Here is a 24,509-nt window from a genome sequence, read left to right as displayed (position 1 = left end):
GTTTTAAAAATAAAAGTTATTCGGAACGCATAGGTACCATACAACCCCTTTCAAATTTTAAAATGGATACTCATCTACGCACTGTAATAAAGGCAATTAGAGAGAGATTACAAGCAGTCAAAATTACCCTTATTTTGTACAGTTCATTGAGCATAAGGGGCCCTAAAGGTTCCAGCACAACACGTGTAATTTTAGACCACTTGAGTTGAATAAAATTCGGCTAATTTGTGATCTTATGGTCCTACTTTAGCTAATAATGCACCACATATTATATGCTACACTTCAATATGAAATTTGATCTTTACAGTTAAGCGTCGTAACAATAAACAAGTTGATACCCCTTTTATTAACGAAAAAAAAAATGTATTTTAACATAGATACCTATTACCGAAATATGTCTAATTTGATTAGGTAATTATATTTACAAAAAATATAATAATTCAAATATTCGCCTCAAAAAATAATCTATCGTAAGCAACAAAATAATTTATTAATCACAGTCAAATCAATAATTCTTTAGCGCTTTTATATTTTATATTATTCGTAATTATAATTTAAAAAGTTGAACTATGGACATTATGCGCCATCTACAAGAGAAAGATCTAATTAATGCAAGTTTATATAACTTTCTACAGCCATTTCATAAGCAAATTAAAATAAAATTGACTTAGCCATACCTCTGGCGTCATCTATGGACGTTAAATACAAACTTCAAATTTAAAAATAGTCCCGCCATCAACAGAATAATAGTAATTAATGAAGAAGATACAGATAATGTAACATAATCTTTTTAAAATGTTCATAAAAAAACCACAACATTTAATATAATAGAAAATGTATTCGCTAAAAACATTATCATGCAAAGAATTTTTGCATTTATTTAAACAAAATATGTATATATAAAAAGTAAATCAAATTAACTCATTTTTGTTATTGGTTTGCTACAATTTCTTTGCATCATCTGCATCAATACTAAACAATTAACGTTTGAATCCATGAAAGGGCGAAATTAATTAATATCTAACGTCATTAGTATTGAAAGGGATTTCTAACAATTCATTTTATTCGTTTATGTGGTTTCTATCTAATTAAATCGAAATCACAGTTGAATTTTATTGTAACTACGGAACAGCCGAATTTACGCAAAATGTTTCGTATTTGTTTTGTATGGCTTCCACTATGCTGATAAGTAACTGTTTTTTCTATTTCAGACGTTTGGATTAATCTGTATGAAACCGGACTTTGATTTTACGTTATAGGGTTAGGGTCCTCCGGATTGATCGCGGAAATTTTTCGTCTAGGTCAATGTACAAGCAAACCTGAATTTCTGAATATTGAATTACTAAGTACTTCAAGAAAAAAAAAAAAACAAAGTAGATATCAATGCAAAAAGAATAAAGCAAGAAAAAATACAGTTCTGCTAGTACTTATACAGGTAAGGCAAAACATTTTTTCAACCACGTCGATCTAAAAATACCTATTGTTATTTATATGAAAAGATGACTGAAGATATTTGTACAATTTCCCCATACCTTGTCGTATTTTTTAAAAAATGATGCCGCTCTTTAATGATTGAATGTAATAGAATATTCGTATGTTCAACTCTCAATTCACTATATATAAGATATTACAAGTAGAGATGCACGCATTTTCACAGATAAAAAATAGAATCCTTCTAAATATTTCTGAATACGTTTACAATCGTACAAAGTGTCATAGTCTTCGAAATATGTATCGATATTTTTTCATAAATAGGACTATTTTTCACCTGTAAAAATGCTTACATAGCTATAAAAAAGTATCAAGTGTTAAAACTGTAATAGAATACGCTTCTGTACTTTCCCTTTCCAACCGTTATTACAGTCTGGAAGATTCTAAACGTACAAGAATCAAGGTAATAAAAAAAAATAATCGACACGTGTGACATAGTGTTTTAATTATTATAGTGGCCACCTTTTCATTTTTATTATGGTAATAATAATACCAGCACCAAAACTAGATTGTTCATATATTTCATACTTTATTACTTTTTCATTTACGACTAAATTGCATTTTTTTACCGTTGTATCAGATAATGCACAAAGCAAATGCAAATGAAAAAGAATCGCCTAGAAATACTTAAAGTAGCAGTAGGAATATATTTTTGCAGTTTAAACATTTTCGTTGTTATCTTTAACGTTGTTAACAAATGTCGTCTACGTTTTACCAACTGTGACATAAAATCACCTGATAGTGTTTTATAATAGCTTCTTCGTTATTTAAATAATTTTAAACATCAGCAGATTTGTCAAAAAAACAGGAAAGGCACACTTGAAATTGAAATTATTTGTTATTCTTTTTAAGTATGAACTAATAATTATTACAAGATAGTTAGCAACAATAATGCTCTTCTTTTAATCATACGTAGCTAATAGGTAAATAGATATAAGTAGATAGCATCGTTTAACTATTTAATTTTAAGATAGCAGAATTATCGCGCCTACGCATTGTAACTAATAAAATAAAAAAATGTTTTTACTCCGTCTGATAGGCACTGCAAATTCTAAAAGAGACAATAATTGCAATATCAGTCAAAAATAATAATACATTGCCATTTTGCAAATACAATCTGTGCTAAACAATGCATTCTGATAGTAATTATACTGGTTAGTATTATTATTTTTATTTACGAATGCGATCATTGTTTTTTAACATGCTTAGCAAACAAAATCTTTTTCAGGTGTTTAATAAAAATTATTGCCATTGGAAAAGGAGTATTATTGTATTGATAAGGCACTTGGAGAGTCGTGACAATCTTTCTAAATAAAATTTTTCTATTAACTACGAAGTGTTTTAAATATATACAATAATATCCGTACCTAACGTTAAATAAAAAAATTATACACGGTATTTGTTTGTTTACAAAACGAAAAGGAAACCTATAAAAATTTTCTATAATAGCAAATGCTTTACCTACTACTACTAGCAACTAGGTAGGTACTTTCACTCGAACTATCACAAAAGAAGCTGATTCTTCACCTCTTTATTTCTAGGTAAAAGCCATTCTATAAATGCTTAGCCTTAATAATTTTTTAAAGGTACTTTTGCTTACTTATTCATTAGCGCCTGTCACTAATAAATAATAAAATTAAATTCCCATTTTTTTAGATAATAATAATAAAGCCAATCAACAGACTACCTAGATTTATTGCAAATAATTAGAAAGATATTAATTGTGTGTTCTGCGAATAAATTTTAAATATAATGTAAAAGGTTTGTAATAAAAAAAAAATGTGCATCTATCAGATTCCCAATAATAACATGTGTCTAATCGTTACCAATAAAATAATCGATTAAGTTAATATCGACACACAGGGATGGATATAGAAGGTGTAATAAGTACTGCATATCGTTTATGTAACATAAAATTACCGTAAAAACAGATATTGTTTTGTGTAACTTTTTGCTTGCAAGACTTATAATAGACATTTTCTTATTTAACAATTTAATTGAACAATTGCAATATATTTCAAATACGAAGACATCTAATACTTACAGTTTATTTTAATTGCGTTGTTAGTAACAATAAATACTAAGATAAATAATAATTTTTATTGAACTGTCTACATTTTTCGTTCATTTTACCTTTCTCTATTTTCCTTTTTTTTTTTAATCTAAAGGTGTATTTCAACATTATAAAATTTATTTTCAACAATGAATTTTTAAAAATACTCTTATTTATCACCTAATCAAACTTAATTATGTATGTTTTATATTTCGAGACAAAATCGTAAGCACATAAAAAAGCACGCATAGTTCCGGCCGTTAAGTCCTTAATACAGTGGTTTCCAACCTTTCTGTACCTGCGCCCCGCTTTAATAAAAAAAAATTGTTGCGCCCCCTTAATTTTTCTAACAATCTAATTTCATAAATACTCGACTGATATTCCAGCAAGAGTATGGATGGATGTTTTAGCATTTGTACCCGAAAAATTCGCGGCGAGGATTGTGGATTACGTATAGGTACCTATTTTGCTGATTCATTTTTTTGACACCTATCCAACTTTTTTGGTTTGTATTCGAAAATGATATTTTGGAAACAGCTGCATGCCCTCCAGGTTGGAAACCACTGCCTTAATAACTTGAAATTAAATGACAATACCCTGATAAGTATTATCAGAAATAAAGACCAAACGTCTAAGGTATAAAACTAAAAATTATAATCAATGTCTATCCATATTGCTATTTTTGCTTTTGAATGAATAATAACTCAAGTGTGCATACGCCAGTACGATAAAATGTAATAAAATTCAATGTTTTTGTGTACTTGTAGTCTGTTATTATCACTGTGCTAAATTGACTATGTAATATACTGTATGTATTATCTAATAATTAAATGCTAGTATAAATCAAGTCGTACTTTAGAAAATGAGATCATTTTCGTAATGTTTGTTTATAAACGTGTACTAACGGATTACCGTCTAAAGTTCAAGTGTTGTCTTTATTTTCAATTTTATAACATCTTCTTTTTTACGACGAGACAATTCAAAATTTCATTGCACAAAGTTCACGCACATTGAAAGTACAAGTTCATTATCTCTAAACGAAACAAAACCTTTGACTGACAATACAAACTTGCAAAATACTTGTCATTTCACTTTTAATAGACACAAACGAATCTTAGAAATATTTATCGCTTAATTCTAATTCTAACGTAATGATTAAAACTATTTACACCTTTAAACTAACGAAATAAACTATATATATGTATTTCATATTCACTGAGAAATAATTCTGCATAATTCGGTACGTTATACCTTTGTCAACAGTAATATACCCTAAATTTACCGAATTATAATTATCATCATCATTAGGTCGTCAGTCCTAAGACTGTTTGGACACGCACCTCCACGAATTTCTAAATTAATCGTTTCGCCAGCATAGAAATGACTTCTTTTTATTGAAGGCGACTCGACCCTGCGCTATTCTCTGCTTTATATCCCTACTACTCCTTCCGTCCTGACTTATCTGACTTCCTGCATTCCTAAAATCAGCCACTTCTTCTAATCTTTTGTCTCCTATCTTTACATTCGCTCTTTCCCTACTTTTTCTTCCCAGCATGCCAGTATTTTTGTTTTACTTTTATTTATTTATTTTCTTTCCATTTTATTTAAACCTATCTCTAACTCCTCCTTGCTAGATGCTAATATTGCTATATCATCTGAGAATCTAAATCTAAGAATACTAATCTTTTGCCCCTCTATATCTATCCCTACTGCCTTTAATGATGTTGATCGCGTCTTCGATGTATAGATTAATAAGTAGCTGTGACAGTGTGCATCCTTGTCTGACTTCCTTCCTAATATTTACTTCTCTACATCGCTGCCCAAGCTCTGTAACTGCCTGTTGCTCTTTATTATAATTATAACAATAATTATTCCATTTATAAATATAATTTGAAAAGAAAAACTTTGGAAAAAAAGAAAATTTTGAATGAACCAAGACAATCTATAATTAGTTTCATACCACGACGTTCTTTTTATCTTTTGTAACACAGCTAAGAACAAGGTTGTCGACTTTTGCTATCGAGAAAGAGATTAAAAGACAGCAAAGATGAACAAACTGCGTTCATGTTAAAAAATACATTGAGCCAAAATGTGGAAATGCATTCACTTATAAAATTTAAGGTCAGCTATGGTATTTACAAAACATTAGAGTCGTCCAAACCTGACAAGTGTTTATTTAATTCAATTGCGTAAACATTTCTCAAGGTAATTTCAGACAGACAGTACTTTTAATTCCATTTAAATTGCCAAAGAAAGTGTAATTAAAATTCTTGGTGACAATATTTGCGAATTCTGTAATATTAGCTAATCTTAAGAAGAATAATATACCTATAGCATGCAATAGTGACAAATTAAAAACAGAACATACGTATTCTCTGTTATTATGTGCAAATATCTTTTAAAAAATACGACGTTCTACTAAGAAATGTATAATTTCTATTTTCAGTGAACTTTTTCTTTTACCTGTACAGTATGTGTACAGGGCGTCCAAAAATTGAACAGCGTTTATTTTTCGATTTTAATTGGAACTTTAATTAATAAATTCGGTCGTTAGCTTTTAAATACGTTCTCATCACATTTTTTTTAAAAAGCTACACACACACGTGACAAGTATAGACAAAGAGGTCGTTAAAAGTGACCCTGACAGCAAATAAAACTGCGTATGCACTGCCTATACACATTCAAAATATGATTAGGATTTAAAAATAAAACAAAACACGAAAGTTAACAATACTTCCTAAAAATATGCAGAAATATATTTTGAGCAAGTACAAAAATAATAAAACAATGTCGAGTACAACCTTGGCAAAAACTCATGCAATTAAGTCATTCACTGTACTCGATCTATGGAGTTGGTTTACTCGTTTACTTGTATGTTAATCTCAGTCGTGGATAAAATAGTTGAGAATTGCAGTTTTCAGCTAGAGATTGTAGTAGCTTAATGACCATCTATTTAGCGTTTTAAGGACTCAAGTTTTGTACAACTTCAGCCAAAATTATTAAGCAGTTTAAAAAAATATTAGCGAATATTAAGAATTTTACCATTTAATCGATACCTATCTACCTAAATTTGGATGGTTCGTTTTAATTTATAAATTCTTTTGATATCTAATTTTAGAAAAATTCGAAGAAATTAATAAATTACAGGTAGGTCTATAGAAATAGTTTAGGTGATTCGCAATATGAATACAATTTACGCAAATTTAAATCATTGTATTCCAAATGATGTTGAACCTTGTACCATTGACTTAATAACAAAATTTATATTTATTCATTCTTGCAAAAATAAAATTAACTATTTGTCCAAGAATGCACGCGCAGATAACCAAATAAATCCTACAATAATTATCCTGTTCTAGACAGGTTCTAGAGTGTTTTAACTTATCGCATATTTATAACCATACGTAAAGATTACCCATGAAATACTTGCTTGTAAATACAATTACGTGAAATATAAAAAAAAAGATAAATGGATAAATGGTTTCTATAATAATATGACGGATTTATTGCGTCAAATGCGACCGATTCAAGGACGATTTCTTGTAGTTGACGGTCAATTTATTTAATAACAAGTCCATCTTATATGTATATCGATCTTGAAAAATTGAAAAAATAATTTTAGCCACAAATGCAAGGTTATTAAAGTTTGGTTTGGAAAAATAACTCTTCAATTCTGGTTAACTATAAATAACCTAATATCGTCAATGCTTTTTAAATTAATTCGTACAATGACGTCTTTAGGGCACGGGGAGGGATTAAGGGGGCCATAGCCCTGGACATGTTCGAGTTCGAATGAAAACTTTTGCGTTATTATCAAACTTTTTTCAGTTACCATTCAAAATTAAAGCATATTTATGTTGTATAGTGGAATTCGTTTATTATGACTCCGCCTATATTAACTAACCGCTTAATATGAAGTAATTGCAGTGTTAAGTTTCGTTTTCATATTAAATTCTCTATAGGAAAGTTAGGATATAATGACTCCGTTTAAAATGACATATCGTTTATTATGACTGAATCTCAAGAAATCATATCCGGCTGTAATGACCCAAATGATTAATAATAACATTTTCACTCATTTTTCTGACCCTATTGATGTTACAATTCTTCGATCTTTTTCTTTTTCTGTTAATAAATATATACAATTTGTAGTTTTTCTCTCTATTGAACTAAACAACTAAATAGAAAGTTGTTTATTTTCTAAGACTATGCTTTGTATGACGTGTTTATCATTTTTCTTCGATGTCATTATAAGCGGATTCTACTGTATTTTAATAACGAAAAAATTAAATTATACTGAAAATTAAACAGTGTATCACTAATTAAATGAATATTAAGAATTATGCGTATTGTATCTGTATCCATTGATTGTAAAATTATTGGCTGTTTTAATAAATAATAGGATTTTTCTAATGGAACCATTTTCGATAGCAACCTTCTTCAAAAATTCTGTGTATGTTGTAGCAAAAATGTACAAGAAAAATATAATTACAAAACAAGCTGGGAGCATAGTTATTTACCTGCGTATGTAAATCTCGTTACGTCAACAATTAAGACGATTAACTAACGCAAAAAAGTTAAAAACCCCGCCGTATTGTTGATGAATTTATTTTGATTAAAATTAAAATGTAAAAAGCAATAACAACTTTAATAGAATCGTAATAAGGCTCATTAATTTGACAAGTATGATATTTGGAAAAAAACTGATTACTTAGTGGAAAATTTACTTCTTTAAGAATTCTTTTATCAATGGCTTACGATTATCCGTAGGGGCAAACACATAAATACGACATACGTCAAGAGTTAGTGTCGATTAACTAACGCAAAAAAGTTAAACACTCCGCCGTATTATTGATTAATTTATTTTGATTAAAATTAAAATGTAAAAAGCAATAACAACTTTAATAGAATCGTAATAAGGCTCATTAATTTGACAAGTATGATATTTGGAAAAAAACTGATTACTTAGTGGAAAATTTACTTCTTTAAGAATTCTTTTATCAATGGCTTACGATTATCCGTAGGGGCAAACACATAAATACGACATACGTCAAGAGTTAGTGTCGATTAACTAACGCAAAAAAGTTAAACACTCCGCCGTATTATTGATTAATTTATTTTGATTAAAATTAAAATGTAATAAGCAATAACAACTTTAATAAAATGGTAATAGGGCTCATTAATTTCATAAATATGGCATTTGGAAAAAACCTGATTGCTTAGTGGAAAATTTACTTCTTTAAGAATTCTTCTATCAATGGCTTACGATTAGCCGCAGGGGCAAACACATAAATTAGTTATAACACTTGATCATCGCATGCTACACGTACAGAAGAAGTAACCAAAATAAATAAACGCGTGTCGGGTGACTACCGATTAAAATTCAATCTGTAAATTATCAACAGACACGCTGACGCTACGCTTAAAACAATAAATAGATATCCCAATTCAATGTTTAAATGAAAACATAAGACATTGTCTATTTGTTTGATAACCTTAATAATATTTTTTTCAAGTCAAAGATAAAATAGTTAATATTTACATTTTGGATTTGTAGTAATGTACGCCAATTAATAGTAATTAAATCTCTATGTCATTATATCTTGTATCTTAAGAACCGTACAGTAAAAGGCAGCACCATCATTTGAAAAATCCGATTTTGTGTAGGAAAATAATAAAGTAATATATCATAGGTACGATTTAGGTAAATCCAACAAATTCAGTTTTAAACTATCGATAAGTGTTACGTTTTGTTTAAATAATTTTGAGAGTTCGATTAATTAATAATCTTATAGTAACTAATATTATCAATGCGAATGTGAGTTTGTTTGTCAGCTTTTCACGCCTCAACTACTCAACCGATCGTTATGAAATTTTATACACACATTGCTAGGGATACAAAAAAGGACATAGGATACCATTTATCCAGAAAAAAAATACTCTTTCCAAAGGATAGAAAAATTAGTTTTATCTAGTCGATTTTACGCCTTAACTACTCGATCCATCATCATGAAATTTTATAGACATATTTTCCGGGGTACAAAGAAGGACATAGGGTACTTTTTATCCAGAAAAAAAATACTGTTTCCGAAAGATAAAAAATTAGTTTTATTTGGTCGATTTCACTCCTTAACTATTAGATCGGTCATCACGAAATTTTGTACACACTGTCAGGGCTACAAAAAAGAACATAGGATACCTTTTATCCAGAAATAAAATACTGTTTCCCAAGGATAGAAAAATTAGTTTTATATGGTCGATTTCACTCCCTAACTACTCGATCGATTATCATGAAATTTTATAGACATATCGTCCGGGGTACAAAAAAGAACATAGGATACCTTTTTTCCGGAAATAAAATACTGTTCCCGAAAGATAAAAAATTAGTTTTATTTGGTCGATTTCACGCCTTAACTATTAGATCGATCATCACGAAATTTTGTACACACTGTCAGGGGTACAAAAAAAGGACATAGAGTACCTTTTATCCAGAAAAAAATACTGTTTCTGAAGCATAAAAACAATTAACTTTATCTGGTCGATTTCACGCCTCAACTACTCCATTAATCATCATGAAATTTTGTAGACACATTGTCAGGGGTACAAAAAAGAACATAGGATACCTTTTATCCAGAAAAAATACTGTTTCTGAAGGTTAAAAAAATTTGTTTTATCTGATCGATTTTACACCTGAACTATTCTATCGATCATCACGAAATTTTGTACACTGTCAGGGGTACAAAAAAGGACGTAGGATACCTTTTATCCAGAAAAAAAAAAACTGTTTGCGAAGGATAGAAGAATTAGTTTCATCTGGTCGATTTTACGCCTTAACTACTAGATCGATCATCATGAAATTTTGTAGGGATATTGTCAGGAGTGCAGAAAAGGACATAGGGAATCTTTTATCCAGAAGAAAAAATGCTGTTCTCGATAGAAAAATTACTTTTATGTGGTCATCGATGATCTTTGACATGTATTTAGGACGTCAACGCCAACGAATAATATAAATATTCAACTTTTAACAAGTACCTGCTGTACATATTTTTTAATTGCATCACAAATCCATTGCATAATGTTATCAAAGTTATGCTTTCTCTTCTGATATAAAGTATGTACCGATATGTACGTCTGAAAAGTCCTGACATTTTCTAAAACGGCTAGGCAGCAGTAAATTATAAATGAATAGTAGATTATACAGGCAAAGCAAAACATTCATCGAACATAGAAATTACATATTTCTTTGTAAGCATTTTTTCTTTTTATCGCGTATAGAATACAATTTTTAACCATGTCTATCTAAAAGTCACCTACTTATTTGAAAACTATCCTAAACTAACCGAACACACAAAATATTTTAGACAAGGAGTAGCAACCCCCAAAAACTTTAAAAAACTTATACTTAATATTAACTACATGATGATTCCATAAAATAGAATTTTCTTGTGTTTGGTTATTTTTACCCCACTAGTACAGGTGTCGTACATCCTAAAATGTCGAATTTTGCAAAATCCCTTCAACATATAAATCATTTGAAGCACTATTTTAGATTGTACTGTAAACAATCTTTTTCTAGTTTATCCAAATCAAAACCGGAAATAAATTACATTAAGCCAGTTGATTTCAAAATTAGATATTTCATATTAATCATATTTAGTTCAAAATCAACAGCAGACTACACGATAATGAATCGATATTATCTACAACAAATTCATATCTTGATCAGACAAAAGAGACACGAAAATTACATTTGTTCAAAACGTGAAAAACCCAAATGATAAATTTAGTTATGTATAAACAAAGGTGAAATAATTTTTTATTTCACTTCTACTTTACGATAATCAGGTGAATCACTTGCGTACATAGGTACTTACAGGAATGTAACTAGTACTTAATAAGTTTGGCTTAAAAGTTGTTAAGCCAGTTTCAAAGATATCCTTGCATACCTAATGGTAAGCTGACGATGGAAAATCCCATCGAATTTTTTAACAGTATTCAAACGGTTAAAACAAGAATTTTTACGGCACTAATCGTAAAGCTGTTTTCGAAAATTTGAATACAAACAACATAATTTAACAAATACAATCAGTGCAGCCTTTAGAAGGCGGATTTAGGAGGGAGGCTGCACTCCAGGACCTTATGGATAAATAATTTAATTATTTCAAACATTTTGTTCTGTTTTCACTAAATTTTTGTTTTGGTACAACATAATTTTAATTTTTTTATAAATGGGTTATTAAAATAATGCAGCATCGAGTTGGACACACATTACGGGCCCCTAATAATTTTCTTTTAGTAGTTTTCAGCATTGAATAAAAAAAACTTGGTAGATTAATGGATTCAACATTATCACATTGTAAGCCTTCACTGAAAAATATTGTCTGGGCCCTCATTTTCGATACTTCGAACGAATATTCATGATCCTGAAGCCATTTATTTGTTTATTTTCAATTATTTTGATGAAGTAAAGCACGCAAGACTGAGTACAGTTTCAGTAAACTTTTGAGAGACCACACGTGGTAAAAGGAAAAGAAAATAATTGTGTTGGAAGGTAAAAGCCGGAAAATGAAGTTATTAATTTTATCACTGGCCTTGACATCAATAAATGACCTTGTAAACAATTTTTGCGTATTCATGGTATTTACAAATTTTAAAATAAATAAATATAGAGACCAGGTCGAGTTTATTTCTCACATTTGTTTTCAACCGAACTTTAAGTCTACCCGTACTGTGTTATAAGGAAAATATTCTTTAATAAGCGTAACGCAGGTGATAAGACAATGAATAGCTCATTACATCACACCATAATAAAATGTGATAACATATCACTTTTAAATGATAAAAATAACGGGCCAAATTTTTATCTTTTAAATAAGTTTATTAATATTCAATTAACCATGAATTTGTACAAATTTAGGAGTTTCCAGTACTACACACAATAATAATAATTAATAAGTAGTTATCCACTTTCGCTAACGAAATTTTATGCGTAGTGTATGAATGAAGATTTTGATCAGCAAAAATTAAGTACAGAAAATATACCTATCTGGAACATTTCGTTGTTTTATACATATAAAATTGTATTTGAAACTTTCCATGAGCATGTCTGATGAGGGAAATCCCAACAAAAAATCCCAGAAATAATATTGTCTGTATCTAATTTGTGGTCACAAGATCTTCATTCCTACCCTCGCATAATAATGATAAGTAGTAATTTTGTACATTTTTGAAAGTACTTATTCACAGCTTTAAGCCAGTAATTAATGCAACGAATAAACTGCAGGTTGTCTTACACTGTATACACATACTGAATGTGTTACAAAAATATTTATTTTCAAGAGTACCTATACTTCCTTACACCAATCAACATGCAATTTATCAACTACACTTCAAGTACCCAGCATATCAACAAAGAGAAACTAAAATACCTAGTAGTATAGACGAATTTTATTCAATAAATAGGCACTATACAGTAATTCATTCTGAACCATTTATTTAAAACTAAAACACATGTAAAATAAAAATAAATACAATTTTAACTAGCTAAATAATAATTATAGCAAAGTAGTAGCTAGATAGTATCAATAATTTTAAACACCAGTGATACCATACATACTATCACATTGTAAATGTCACATANAGCATATCAACAAAGAGAAACTAAAATACCTAGTAGTATAGACGAATTTTATTCAATAAATAGGCACTATACAGTAATTCATTCTGAACCATTTATTTAAAACTAAAACACATGTAAAATAAAAATAAATACAATTTTAACTAGCTAAATAATAATTATAATAACAATCAGCGTGTTGGCTTCGGAAATCGACAATAACACATATCCAGATACATGTTATCACTGATCAGTAACAAATTGATATCATTACTAAGCCTAGAATAGTAATTTACCTACACTCACTCTCACAATCACACATTTTTCCAAGTGCAAATCATAGCGGATTCCCTATATCGTGCTGATAACGGGATGTTAAATATTCAGAGGCTTCTGTCAATTGTCTCAGGCAATGAGTTAGTCCCTTAAGATGATTTCTAAAGCTCTGGGCCAAAGCAGCAGTCTTATCTTGCACTTGGAGTGGTTCCTCTATTCCTGAATCATTCTCAATCCCAATATCTAACTCAGAATCGCTGCTGAGAGATGAAGATGAATTTGTAGATGCTACGCTAGCTGTTGATGGCCTACGAGCGTGACCCTTCGCATTTTGACTATTATTACTAATAACACAATAATTATTGAAGCCCTGTTTGGCTGAGGTAGTTTTCTCTTCCATGTTCTGGCCCCACAGCAGATCTACCTTAATACTGTTCAACATATTGTACACATCTATCAGATCTGCTGAATGTAACAACTCTTGTGTTGTTGTTTTTGATTTGGAGTTTTGATTTTTTGATGTGGGATCTTGTTCATCCCCCACTTTCAGATCCATCAATCTGCATGGGACCAAAATCGTCTCATCCATCAAATTAATAGCTTTCACTAATTCCCCTATTGCACTCAAAATGCTCTGTTGTGAAAATTCAACATTATCATGACGATTAAAGCGGCGTAAATATGTTCTGAAACAATAAGAAAATAAACATAAGAATAATTTTTTAGAAGTACTTTACTTAGACTGGATTTTATGAATATGTGGTAACTAAAAAGAAGACCACTTATAAAAATTTAATGAGTTAAATTTTGTCCGCTTTATCCTATTAAGAATAAGAACATGACATACTTAAAATTGCATAATAAAAAACAAGGTAACTAAACAAGTAGAATTTCTAATAAGAAGTTTATAGGTACAATTATTTGTTCATAAACTTTCACTAGTAACTTAAATTGTAATAGCCTAATAATCTATTTTTGATCATGGTTCAGTATGTTATTAGACAAGATTAGCAAAAGTTTTCTCTGAAAGTTAGTCATAAAAATTTTTGATGAACCTATCACACACGCCCTACTTATTTTTAATTAATTCCCGATTATCATTTGTAATTAAACTTACCTCATATCTTCCATGTCTCTGTTATCATAGGTATTCATCCTTAAATCTTCGTTGTTTAATTAATCCAAATGGTTTTGCACAAAATTCACAAATACTCACTGCACATACAAACGTCTACACGAATCTACTGTATTGTCATCTATATACAAGCCATTTTATACGCACCCGAGAAGTGGGGCTCGGAGTTCGAACATTAACGAACGAAACCACTCACTAGTTTCGTGATTTTTGAATTGTTTTAAAATTTTCCTATTGATTATCAAGCTCATTAATTGCTTAATGCACTTTTCACTATCAGAAAAGGTCTACAAATGCTTATGGATTTTCTCTATCCTGTTAAGATTTTCATTTAATATTGCGCCTGCTTTCAAATCCCTGACATGCACTTTAGAGAACAGAGAGTCAGGCCATAATTCTGGCTTCTTATTGGCTAGGTCAAACACACGACTTATAAATTTACTATTTATTATTTATTATTCACCCATCCGACTATATGCAACTCCCAAACTCTTTAATCTAATAAAAACACTCACTAAACATAAATATTTTTTAATAGAAGTCGTTAAACTTATCGCATGTCCATCCCTCGTCTTATTCTCATTACAATTTATCAATTTAATAGCTTTCCAAAAAGAGAAACAAAACTTAATAAGCTTTCAGTAATAGACCCCTAATCAATAACCTACGTACTCATGTATATCATAAATGCTACTTAAACCTCCAAAACTCTTTACTCTAATAAAAACACTCACTACACCCAAATATTTTTCAATACAAGTCATTAAACTTATCGCATGTGCATCGTTCGCCTTATTCGCGTTAAATTTTAACAGTTTAAAAGCTTTCAAAAAAACGAAAACAAAACTTAATAAGCTTTCAATAATAGGCCCCTAATCAATAATCTACGCATATCGTAATTCCACCTTTCTCATTTCTCCTGATGTAAATCACTTAGTGCATATTAGATAACATATTAGTTGCATAAAAATAGCCGATTTCATAAAACTAGAGCGGATATTTTGTAATTTAATTCATTAATGATCGTATATAATGGAATTTAATTGAACTCAAGTTCACTGTTTCCCCTTCAAATTAAAATTCCACAAAGTTCAATAGGTTTAAATCTTTTCAATCGGAAAAAAAAAACAATAACAACTATGAAATTTTAATACGAACAATAGAAACTATCGGAATTTCCATTAATTAAAAAAGCTCGTTATGAATATATAAATTTTGAAAACAAACAAGTTACCAATTATTCTTCATAAAAATCATTTAATATTTTGTAACAAAAAAAAGGAAAAGAGTCCGTTTGTTAATAAGCAAATATTCTAAAAGTTATTTTCGTTTTATAATAATAAAGAGCGGTATAATCCTTATTTATGAATTATAATAAATAAATGGAAAAGTACAACTTTTTCTAGGAATATCTACGTATGTAACTACAAACAAAATTCCTCTCATTACATCATTATGCATAATACTAGTTCTATTGTTAGATTTGCAATCTGCATTTACGTTTATTGAAAGCAGTTTTGTATCATTAACAGAAAGACATACCTACTAAAAAAATTAATAGCCGAACCCTGCAATATAAAGCATTAATTTTTTTACGCGTAATTCATTGTTTCCTGTATGAGATTAAATTGAAGCACAAATTATCCTACAATTTGTATTCAATAATTGCAAACGTAATATGTAATATGTGTCTACTAACTTTTTATACTTAAAAAACAAAACTTTAACTAGTGATTGAATTATTTTATTGCAAAACCGACTCTTGTTACGAGTCTTTTTCAGAGTGGGTTTTTTAAACTAAATAAATACTGCTTTCGCTATTCTTTGTCAGTTTTTCCCCCACAGAAATATTATGAGTATCAAAAAGAAAACACTAATTAGCATAAAAAACATGTTATTGTTATTTCTGCTATCAAATTGGCGTGCCTTATTTTATCTGTCACAAAGAAGATTTTATAATTAGGTATAAATGAATTTAATAGATAATAAAGTCTGTCTGTAATTCCTGTTAATTTAAGGATAATTAATTAATATATCTTTTATTTAAGGTTGTTGTATGTTTACGCCAACTGCGAATGCTATTTATTTTAACCGTTTTAGAAAAAATCCTCGAAACATGTGCACACAACGTTTTCTAATAGTAATAGTGTAGGTCAAGTTCGGTAAATGTGACTGACATAAAATATTCAATACCACCTGGGGAATAATACTGTAATGCCTTTATGTTAATTATTTAAAATGCACTGCCAAATTTCGTGGTCATGGTACCTAATGTTACTTTTATTGGAAAAGATAACAGAAATTATAGCGATTAAAACCTCATAAAAAATATCAAATAATGTTTGAATATATCCGGATACTTTAATTTATGTCCGGAATATTCTAGAACATAGTTATCGTATATTATTATACCCGGAGTTACCCATGCCTTAATTTTTGCAAGAGTTACTTTATTTTTATGGTAGCAAAGGTTTAAAATAAAAAAGATCATGACGTTAATTCATTATTTACCTATGTCGAAAATTATTAATGGCTTTTTAATAGTAATAATAAAAATAAACGAAACAGCTAAATACAAGGAATAGCTAGGTATTTGCTAAATCACACTGGCCCAAGGTTGTTTGATGTTTTTCCTTATTCTTGTGTGTATATGTATATTCATCTAATCATTTGCGTCAAAAACAATTTTCTAGAACAAAAGAATACACAATTACCTCATGTCCTGTGCGAAACTTCAAATACCTTTTCTGTTTAATTTACAAAAAAATAAATCGTTAATATTTCGTGTCTAGTTTCGGGCACTTTCTATTGCATAAGTTTTTCGATTTTTTTAACAGTTTTGAATCTTGAAAAAATAAAGAAGATTGATGTTATAAGCAAAAGACTTGATTGCTAAACATGTTAAGCAAAAGGCTTATTTTGCAGCATTACAAAATCCTATGACAAAGAATAACAATAACATTTTACCAAATACTTGCACAAATAACGGTTGTTACTCCATAATGATCAAAACTTAATAATATGTTTTTCGTTAATGGTCGTAATAACAGAAAATGTTCTCTAAAAATCAATAAGCTGTTTTCCTCTTCGCAAGTAATAGATTCGACATGATTGAGAAATTAAGAAGAAATTGCTTAACAATAAACAAAAAAAGGTAAAAACATGTTGATTTAACACTTAACACAATTTACTAATAAACACAATCATGGGTTGATTTTTGTATTAATAATAAGAATTGTATAATGTATTATTTATATAAACCCCCAATAAACTAAAATTAACAAATCATTGTTTATTAAAGAAAATATTTACCTACACAATTTATATATAGATTTCTATTTATAATTCCTTTTAGTTATTGTAAAATGCATGTGCGTAAACCGATATCAAATAAAAATTAAGTAAATTATTAAGCATTTGTTAATGTTTACTAATTGCCTATTGCCTTAATGTTTAACTTTTTAACAGCTTCAATTTAAATTGTTAAATACTGATATTTAAACTAAACGTTACATTTAACAGTATAAAATAAAAGGATGTTATTTAATTTTAAAAAATATTATAAAATAACAATTTACACTACTTTCCTACTTATTTTGTTAAATCATATTTTTTAGCGCTTTATTTGAATAATTTCGAATTTCTAGGACTCATGTCGCCCTCTCTCATAACTATCTAAAACTACGACGTTGGAAGTTTCAAGAAATTTTTCTACTCAGACTTATTTTATTAGTGGCCCATAGATATCGCGTACATAGTCTGACAAATTTATTAATGGTATTGGTGTTGTCGTTGTTATGCGTCAGTATGTTGTAATCGAAGAAAAAATAACTGCAAATTGCCAATAAACATCCTGCTAAAGTGCTTGTTATTTTATTATTGTGTGATACTCTGTATTTAGTTTAAAAATGTCGTTAAAACATTCCCGAAATGTCGTTTCTCGTACAAAAAATCATGGATAATTGAACCTGTCTTTTCAAAATGGTGGGTGTATTTTATTTGATAATAGTTATTTATAATTTATATGGTTTTGTGGATTCCGCCGAAAATTGCCCAACGATTTGTACATGCCTCGGTAATTACGTGGACTGTTCGCAAAAGAATTTACCGCTAGTTCCTTTAAATATTCCCAATTGGACTTCTCAGCTGTAAGTTGCATTATTTACTTGGTTATAATACACCTGTTTAGTTTTGGATTTATATAAAACTATTCTTTAGATATTTAAATTCAATAACTATTTTTTAAGTAACATTATACTATTATCCCAGCATTTCTTCAGCTTTTGTTTCTGTTGTGTAGGAATTTAAATAGTAACAGAATTCGAATACTTAAAAAGGATGCCTTAGAACATTTGACTAAGTTAAGTGAATTAAAACTTAACAAGAATAAAATAAATGTCATTGCCAAAGAGGTATTTGATAATCAAAAACGCCTAAAAAACTTGTAAGTAAATAAAACTTTGAAATTTATAGTAAGTTCATGGTAAATAACAAATGTTATATTATAGGGAATTAAATCATAATCATATAAAGGACATTGAAGCCCTAACATTTAAAAATTTAGAACAATTGACTTCTTTGAGACTAAAAAGAAACAAAATAAGTCAATTAAAGGATGGGGCATTTTTTGGATTAAAAAAAATAAAATCATTGTAAGTACAAATATTTTCATTAAACCTTTATTGTATTTTTATCCTTTAAGTCTATTATAATTTCAAACTGTATATTTCAGAGAAAAGTAACTGTTTATTATTTCAATTAAATTATCTTGTGTACTATTTGCCTTTTAAAGGTGGATAATATTGACTCAATTAATGTAGTTTAGATAAAAGTACATTTGCACCTTTTGGTACTTAATACTATACTGTAAAAATTCATATCTTGTAGTAAATTAGATATGCACTTCAAATATAATAAGCCTGATATATTGTTTAGTAATATCATTATTATTTTTTAAGAATGCTCGACTATAACTTCATTCAAATAATATCAAAGACATGGTTGTATGATTTGGATAATTTAAAGGAATTGACAATATCTAATAATATTATTAATCATATAGAAAATGATGCCTGGGAATTTTGTAAGGGCCTGACTGAGTTGTAAGTTTAAACTTAATTGATTTTAGCAGCAAAATATTACTGAAAACAAATAAATATTTTAGAGATCTATCATTCAATAGAATAAAAGCTATTAAGAAAGACAGCTTTAATAATTTGTATATTCTTGAAAAATTGAACTTGAACAACAACAACATTAGTTTTATTGAAGAAGAAGCTTTTGAACAAGTTCCAAATCTAAAAGTATTGTAAGTATTACTTGTAGAGAAAGATATCCAACAATAAGATAATTGTTAATGTTGGTGTTTATGTTATAGACAATTAAGTCATAATAAATTATCATGGACTATTGAAGATGGCAATGGAGTATATAGGAACCTGATAAATCTGGATCGACTTTCCTTGGCTTCTAATGATGTAAAAGATATAAATGCAAATGCATTTTTTGGCTTAAAGAATATTGTATTCTTAGATTTAAACAATAATAATATTACTTCTATTCAGAAAAATGCCTTTTCTGATGTGCTATTGCTACAGGTAATTTACATTTGTTAGCTTAATAAAATATGACTTTATTTAATGTTATTATTTCCCCATAGGAATTACGAATTAACACTTCGTCTTTACTATGTGATTGTAATTTAGAGTGGTTTAAAGGATGGTTGGAAGAAAGTAAACATTTGAAAGAAAGCAGTTTTGAAATCCGTACTGAATGCATATATCCAGAACCATTCAGAGGACTACCGTTGAAGAAAGTGCCTGAAGGCAATTTTACTTGTGGTAAATATTAATAATATATTTTGTATGAAAACAAACAACTAGTTATTTATTTGTTATAGATGAATTACCAAAACCTAGATTAAAAGAAGAACCAGATGTTGAAATAATGGCACTAAAAGGTGAAAATATTAGTCTAAGTTGCAAAGCAATGTCAAGTTCTTCTGATCCTATGGTCTTTACATGGAAAAAGAACAATGTCGAGATAATTAATGGTATTATTGAAATAGTCTCAAATACAGTTGATAAAAATACAGAGACCACATCAACATTGACTATACCCCGAGTACAACATTTAGATGCTGGGAAATATCAATGCGTTGTTTCAAATAAATTTGGGAGAACATACTCACAAAAATCTACCATTTCCGTATTAAGTAAGTTCTATTTTTAACAACTTCATTTCATGTATGTAGCCATGGTCTTTTATTATGAATAACGAATATTGTGCAATAACTATTTGTAGGTTATTATAGCGTAAAAACTTTAATATGTCGTAGAATTTTTATTATCTAGCCTTGTCCCTATTATTGACCATAAATATGAATTTATAGTGGTATGTTATTTTCAGTTTTCCCAACGTTTGTGAAAATTCCTCACAATGTAACTGTATCAGCAGGAGCTACTGCAAAATTAGAATGTTCAGCAAGTGGAGAGCCGTCTCCAGAAATAGCATGGCAAAAAGATGGTGGCAACGATTTTCCAGCAGCTAGAGAACGAAGAATGCATGTAATGACGACCGATGACGTTTTCTTTATAGTAAACGCAAAACCGAATGATATGGGCATTTACAGTTGCATGGCTCACAATCCTGCGGGCACGATTGTGGCAAATGCTACCCTCGTCATTGAAGGTGGTTAGTATTGTCCCTTAATCGAATTTCTTCTTATTTTTATAACGCTGTTACAGAAATGCCATCGTTTGTTAAACCAATGGAAAATAAAGAAACAGCGGCCGGAGAATCTGTTGTGCTTAAGTGCATGGCAAGTGGTGCTCCAAAACCTACCATACAATGGCTCAAAGATGGCGTTCCAATAAGGGCAACTGATAGATATTTCTTAACAGCTGAAGACCAGCTTATGATCATTATCGACACTATACCGAGCGATGCTGGGACGTATCAGTGTCGATTAAATAATTCTTTAGGAGTAAAAGTTGGCTACAGTGAACTACATATCAAACCAAGTAGGACCATTATTAGATAGGCCGAGTGTCTTTTTTAATCAACTCGTTTTTTTTTTTGCGTAGGTTTAATGAGTAGCAGTGATATGGTTGGCATTGTAATTATCACAGTAGTTTGCTGTGTAGTCGTGACATCGGTTATTTGGGTGATAATAATAATTTATCAAACTCGAAAACGCATTAACTTCAACAAAACGAACTCAAATCAACCTGACCACGGTGTCATAGAATTTCCCGATAAAAATCCACCCCACTTTGGTGATAATGCTTCCGAACATTCTTCTTGCAAGGATAGCGGAGTAGAAGAGTCAGCTAAAAGAAGTAGTGATGATCTACTACCTGAAGGAGACTTTGCCTTAATCATAGAAGGTAAATTATAACAACAGTCATAACTCAACAAGTCCAAAAAGTTGTAAAATTCCTAAAGAATTCTGTGAGAATTTTTCAGCTTTTTTCATTACTTTCTGACCACTCAGTGTAAATCTTTCACTTTAATTTTATTTAACATACTACTGTTCCTATTTTAGAAAGTAATGGTGAAAAAGTGAATCCTTCAAGAACTGCTAGTCTTTCGTATGTAGCAGCAGATGGCAATACCTGCCATACACCTTTACTCCTTAAAGATACCCCGTCGTCGTCATACACCCGTTCAACAAACCACGATCGGTGTAAAGACGAAACCACCCCCGAAATATCAGTATGTACAGAAGAGGATGAGTCACAAAGATGCCAGTAAAAGTATTTACTATTTATTTTTAAATAATAATTATAGCAAAGTAGTAGCTAGATAGTATCAATAATTTTAAACACCAGTGATACCATACATACTATCACATTGTAAATGTCACATAAGCCTATATCCACGTTTTTTGTGGATTTCCTACTGGAAGGTACAACTACAAAAATGTATAAATTTAGTTCCTCGATAATTTTAAGCAATTTGACTGTTAGGTATATAAAAGGGGGCTCCAAAAATTTCATTCCATTTAAATACAGTTTTTATTGACGAAGATACTTGAAAAAACAAAATAATTTTTCATACTTGCTGATGTTTGTTTAACAGTTGCTGTTGTTTTTGTAATTATACGAAAAAATCAAATAAAATGTACCTCGGTTCCTTAATGGATTTTTCGACATTTTTTATTAGTAAATATTATACTTTTGTACATATGTATATGTTAATAAATCGTCCTAATTCTCTAATTATCAAAATATTTTAGTAAGTCGAGCCCTTGCCATGTTTTTTCGACGTAAAGTGTTTCCCCTTTTTAATTATTATTTTCATTTTCTAGGCGATCGGTATGTGTGCCTTATTTTTAATAAAAAGGAAACATTTTTTGTTGAACGTAATCATATTGTTCTTCTCTTATCTGTTAATTTTTAAACGATTCCTGTATTACAACTTGTATTGTTTTTTTTTCTTGTTTTTATTTAGTATCATGTGATGTGTGTTTGTTATTTATTAGATATTTGATGATTGTGATTCCATAATGTATATACTGTCTCTGTTTTTTATTCATGTGTATGGTTTTGTTTGATATTTCTTAGTTTTGTTCACTTTTACTTAATTTTTGTTCTTTATTTACCTATGTGTTCTTCCTTTTGTTAAAAAAATAATTGATCAACAAATATTTCTTGATCAAAAAAATACTTATTTTAAAACCACAAAAACGCATACATTAACAGTATTACTAACTATAAATTTACAGTAGACGTTTAAGTTTTCTTACAAATATATATTTTGTAACAGTTAAAGGGTTGAAAAAAGATTTTTTAGCAAAAGGAACCATCCGCCGTATGTGTATTGTGTGTGCCTAAAGTACACAGTATTAGAAAAAAAGTTGAACACTTGTAAGCATTATTTTTATACAAATCTCAAACAAATTTGGACCCAAAACTGACTTTAATTTAAAAAGGCAACTTTAGAGTATTATTCAGTATACCTCATTGTGATTGTAACATTGAGATTGAACTGTAAAAGAATGATTCGACAGTATGTCAAGAATAAAGTTTTCTTTAAAATATTACGTTTAATTATTACCTACAATTAAACTGTTTTCCCCTAAAACTAGCATCTTTCTTAATAGGAAATCTCATTCAGCAGTTACACGCAATTATTTTCCAATAAAAGATAAGATTAATAGTTATGAAAACATTACGGAGGTGCAGCACCACATATTTAAATTCACAAAAAAATGATTAATTATTTGTATTTGGTAGTATTAAAGGCCATGTCATCAATCATGAATTTGTTACAACTTTACACGAGCTGAAATTAGATAACGAAACCGTAAGTATCAAGGAATTACCTATCGGTTTCATGATTTATCTATTAGTTTTACATAAAAAAAAAAAATGATTAACTGCAATGTTATATAAATAATTGCAACTAAAATAAACAATAAATAGTAATTAGTGTGTGTGTATGTTTAGTAAAAATGTACCCGGAATTTTTTGAATAACGCGATTTTTAGTTAAAAAATACATATTTGAATATTATAAATTTAAAAATGTACTTACTAAGTCTTATAAATAATAGCTAGAAAATATTGAAATTAATGAGAATTATGTGCATAATGAAATACAGGGTGTCTGTTAAATCTTAATTTATCGTAATTTAAAATTGAAAGATGATTTTAGAAAAGCCTAAACGATTAACAAATATCAAATAAAATCCAAAAAACATAATTCTTAAAAGAATTTACAAAAAATAACTCTTAATATAAAATGACGATAAGCTATCAATATAGGTAGTTGAGAAATAATTAAATCAACTAGAGTGCTTACTTGCTATTTTTACCGAAAGTGCGTCAATTACCATTTTTCTGTTGAAGTGATTACAAAATCGATCATATAAATTATTAGTTTTTTTAGGAAAAGCGATGCATTTTTTTAGTTGAATTCGGGCTGAGCCGGTCC

The 24,509-nt window shown here is 29.2% G+C and overlaps 2 protein-coding genes across 3 annotated transcripts; one reads left to right on the top strand and one right to left on the bottom strand.

Annotated features, from left to right (window-relative positions):
* Window positions 1-13,212: 13,212 nt before the first annotated feature.
* Window positions 13,213-14,707, bottom strand: LOC108737333. The gene is made up of 2 exons (XM_018470144.2): window positions 14,554-14,707; window positions 13,213-14,122 (listed from the first exon to the last, which is right to left on the bottom strand). Exons 1-2 carry the CDS (start codon window positions 14,589-14,591, stop codon window positions 13,498-13,500), a joined length of 663 nt encoding a protein of 220 aa, XP_018325646.1. The 5' UTR covers window positions 14,592-14,707; the 3' UTR covers window positions 13,213-13,497.
* Window positions 14,708-18,324: 3,617 nt separating this feature from the next.
* Window positions 18,325-23,614, top strand: LOC108737332 (leucine-rich repeats and immunoglobulin-like domains protein 3). Of its 2 annotated transcripts, none has more exons than XM_018470143.1 (12): window positions 18,325-18,719; window positions 18,872-19,015; window positions 19,080-19,223; window positions 19,530-19,673; window positions 19,736-19,879; window positions 19,949-20,168; window positions 20,231-20,411; window positions 20,471-20,785; window positions 20,980-21,261; window positions 21,318-21,593; window positions 21,657-21,959; window positions 22,118-23,614. In XM_018470143.1, exons 1-12 carry the CDS (start codon window positions 18,553-18,555, stop codon window positions 22,324-22,326), a joined length of 2,529 nt encoding a protein of 842 aa, XP_018325645.1. In that variant the 5' UTR covers window positions 18,325-18,552; the 3' UTR covers window positions 22,327-23,614. The 2 variants fall into 2 exon arrangements, with proteins under 2 accessions (XP_018325645.1, XP_018325644.1); XM_018470142.1 differs by having other exon boundaries at window positions 20,980-21,264.
* Window positions 23,615-24,509: the final 895 nt, after the last annotated feature.

Source organism: Agrilus planipennis, unplaced genomic scaffold (assembly GCF_000699045.2).
Source record: "Agrilus planipennis isolate EAB-ADULT unplaced genomic scaffold, Apla_2.0 scaffold90, whole genome shotgun sequence".
In the NCBI taxonomy this organism is placed as follows: Eukaryota; Metazoa; Arthropoda; class Insecta; order Coleoptera; family Buprestidae; genus Agrilus; species Agrilus planipennis.
The sequence above is the reverse complement of the archived record's forward strand: the minus strand, read 5'-3'. Positions and strand labels throughout refer to the sequence as shown.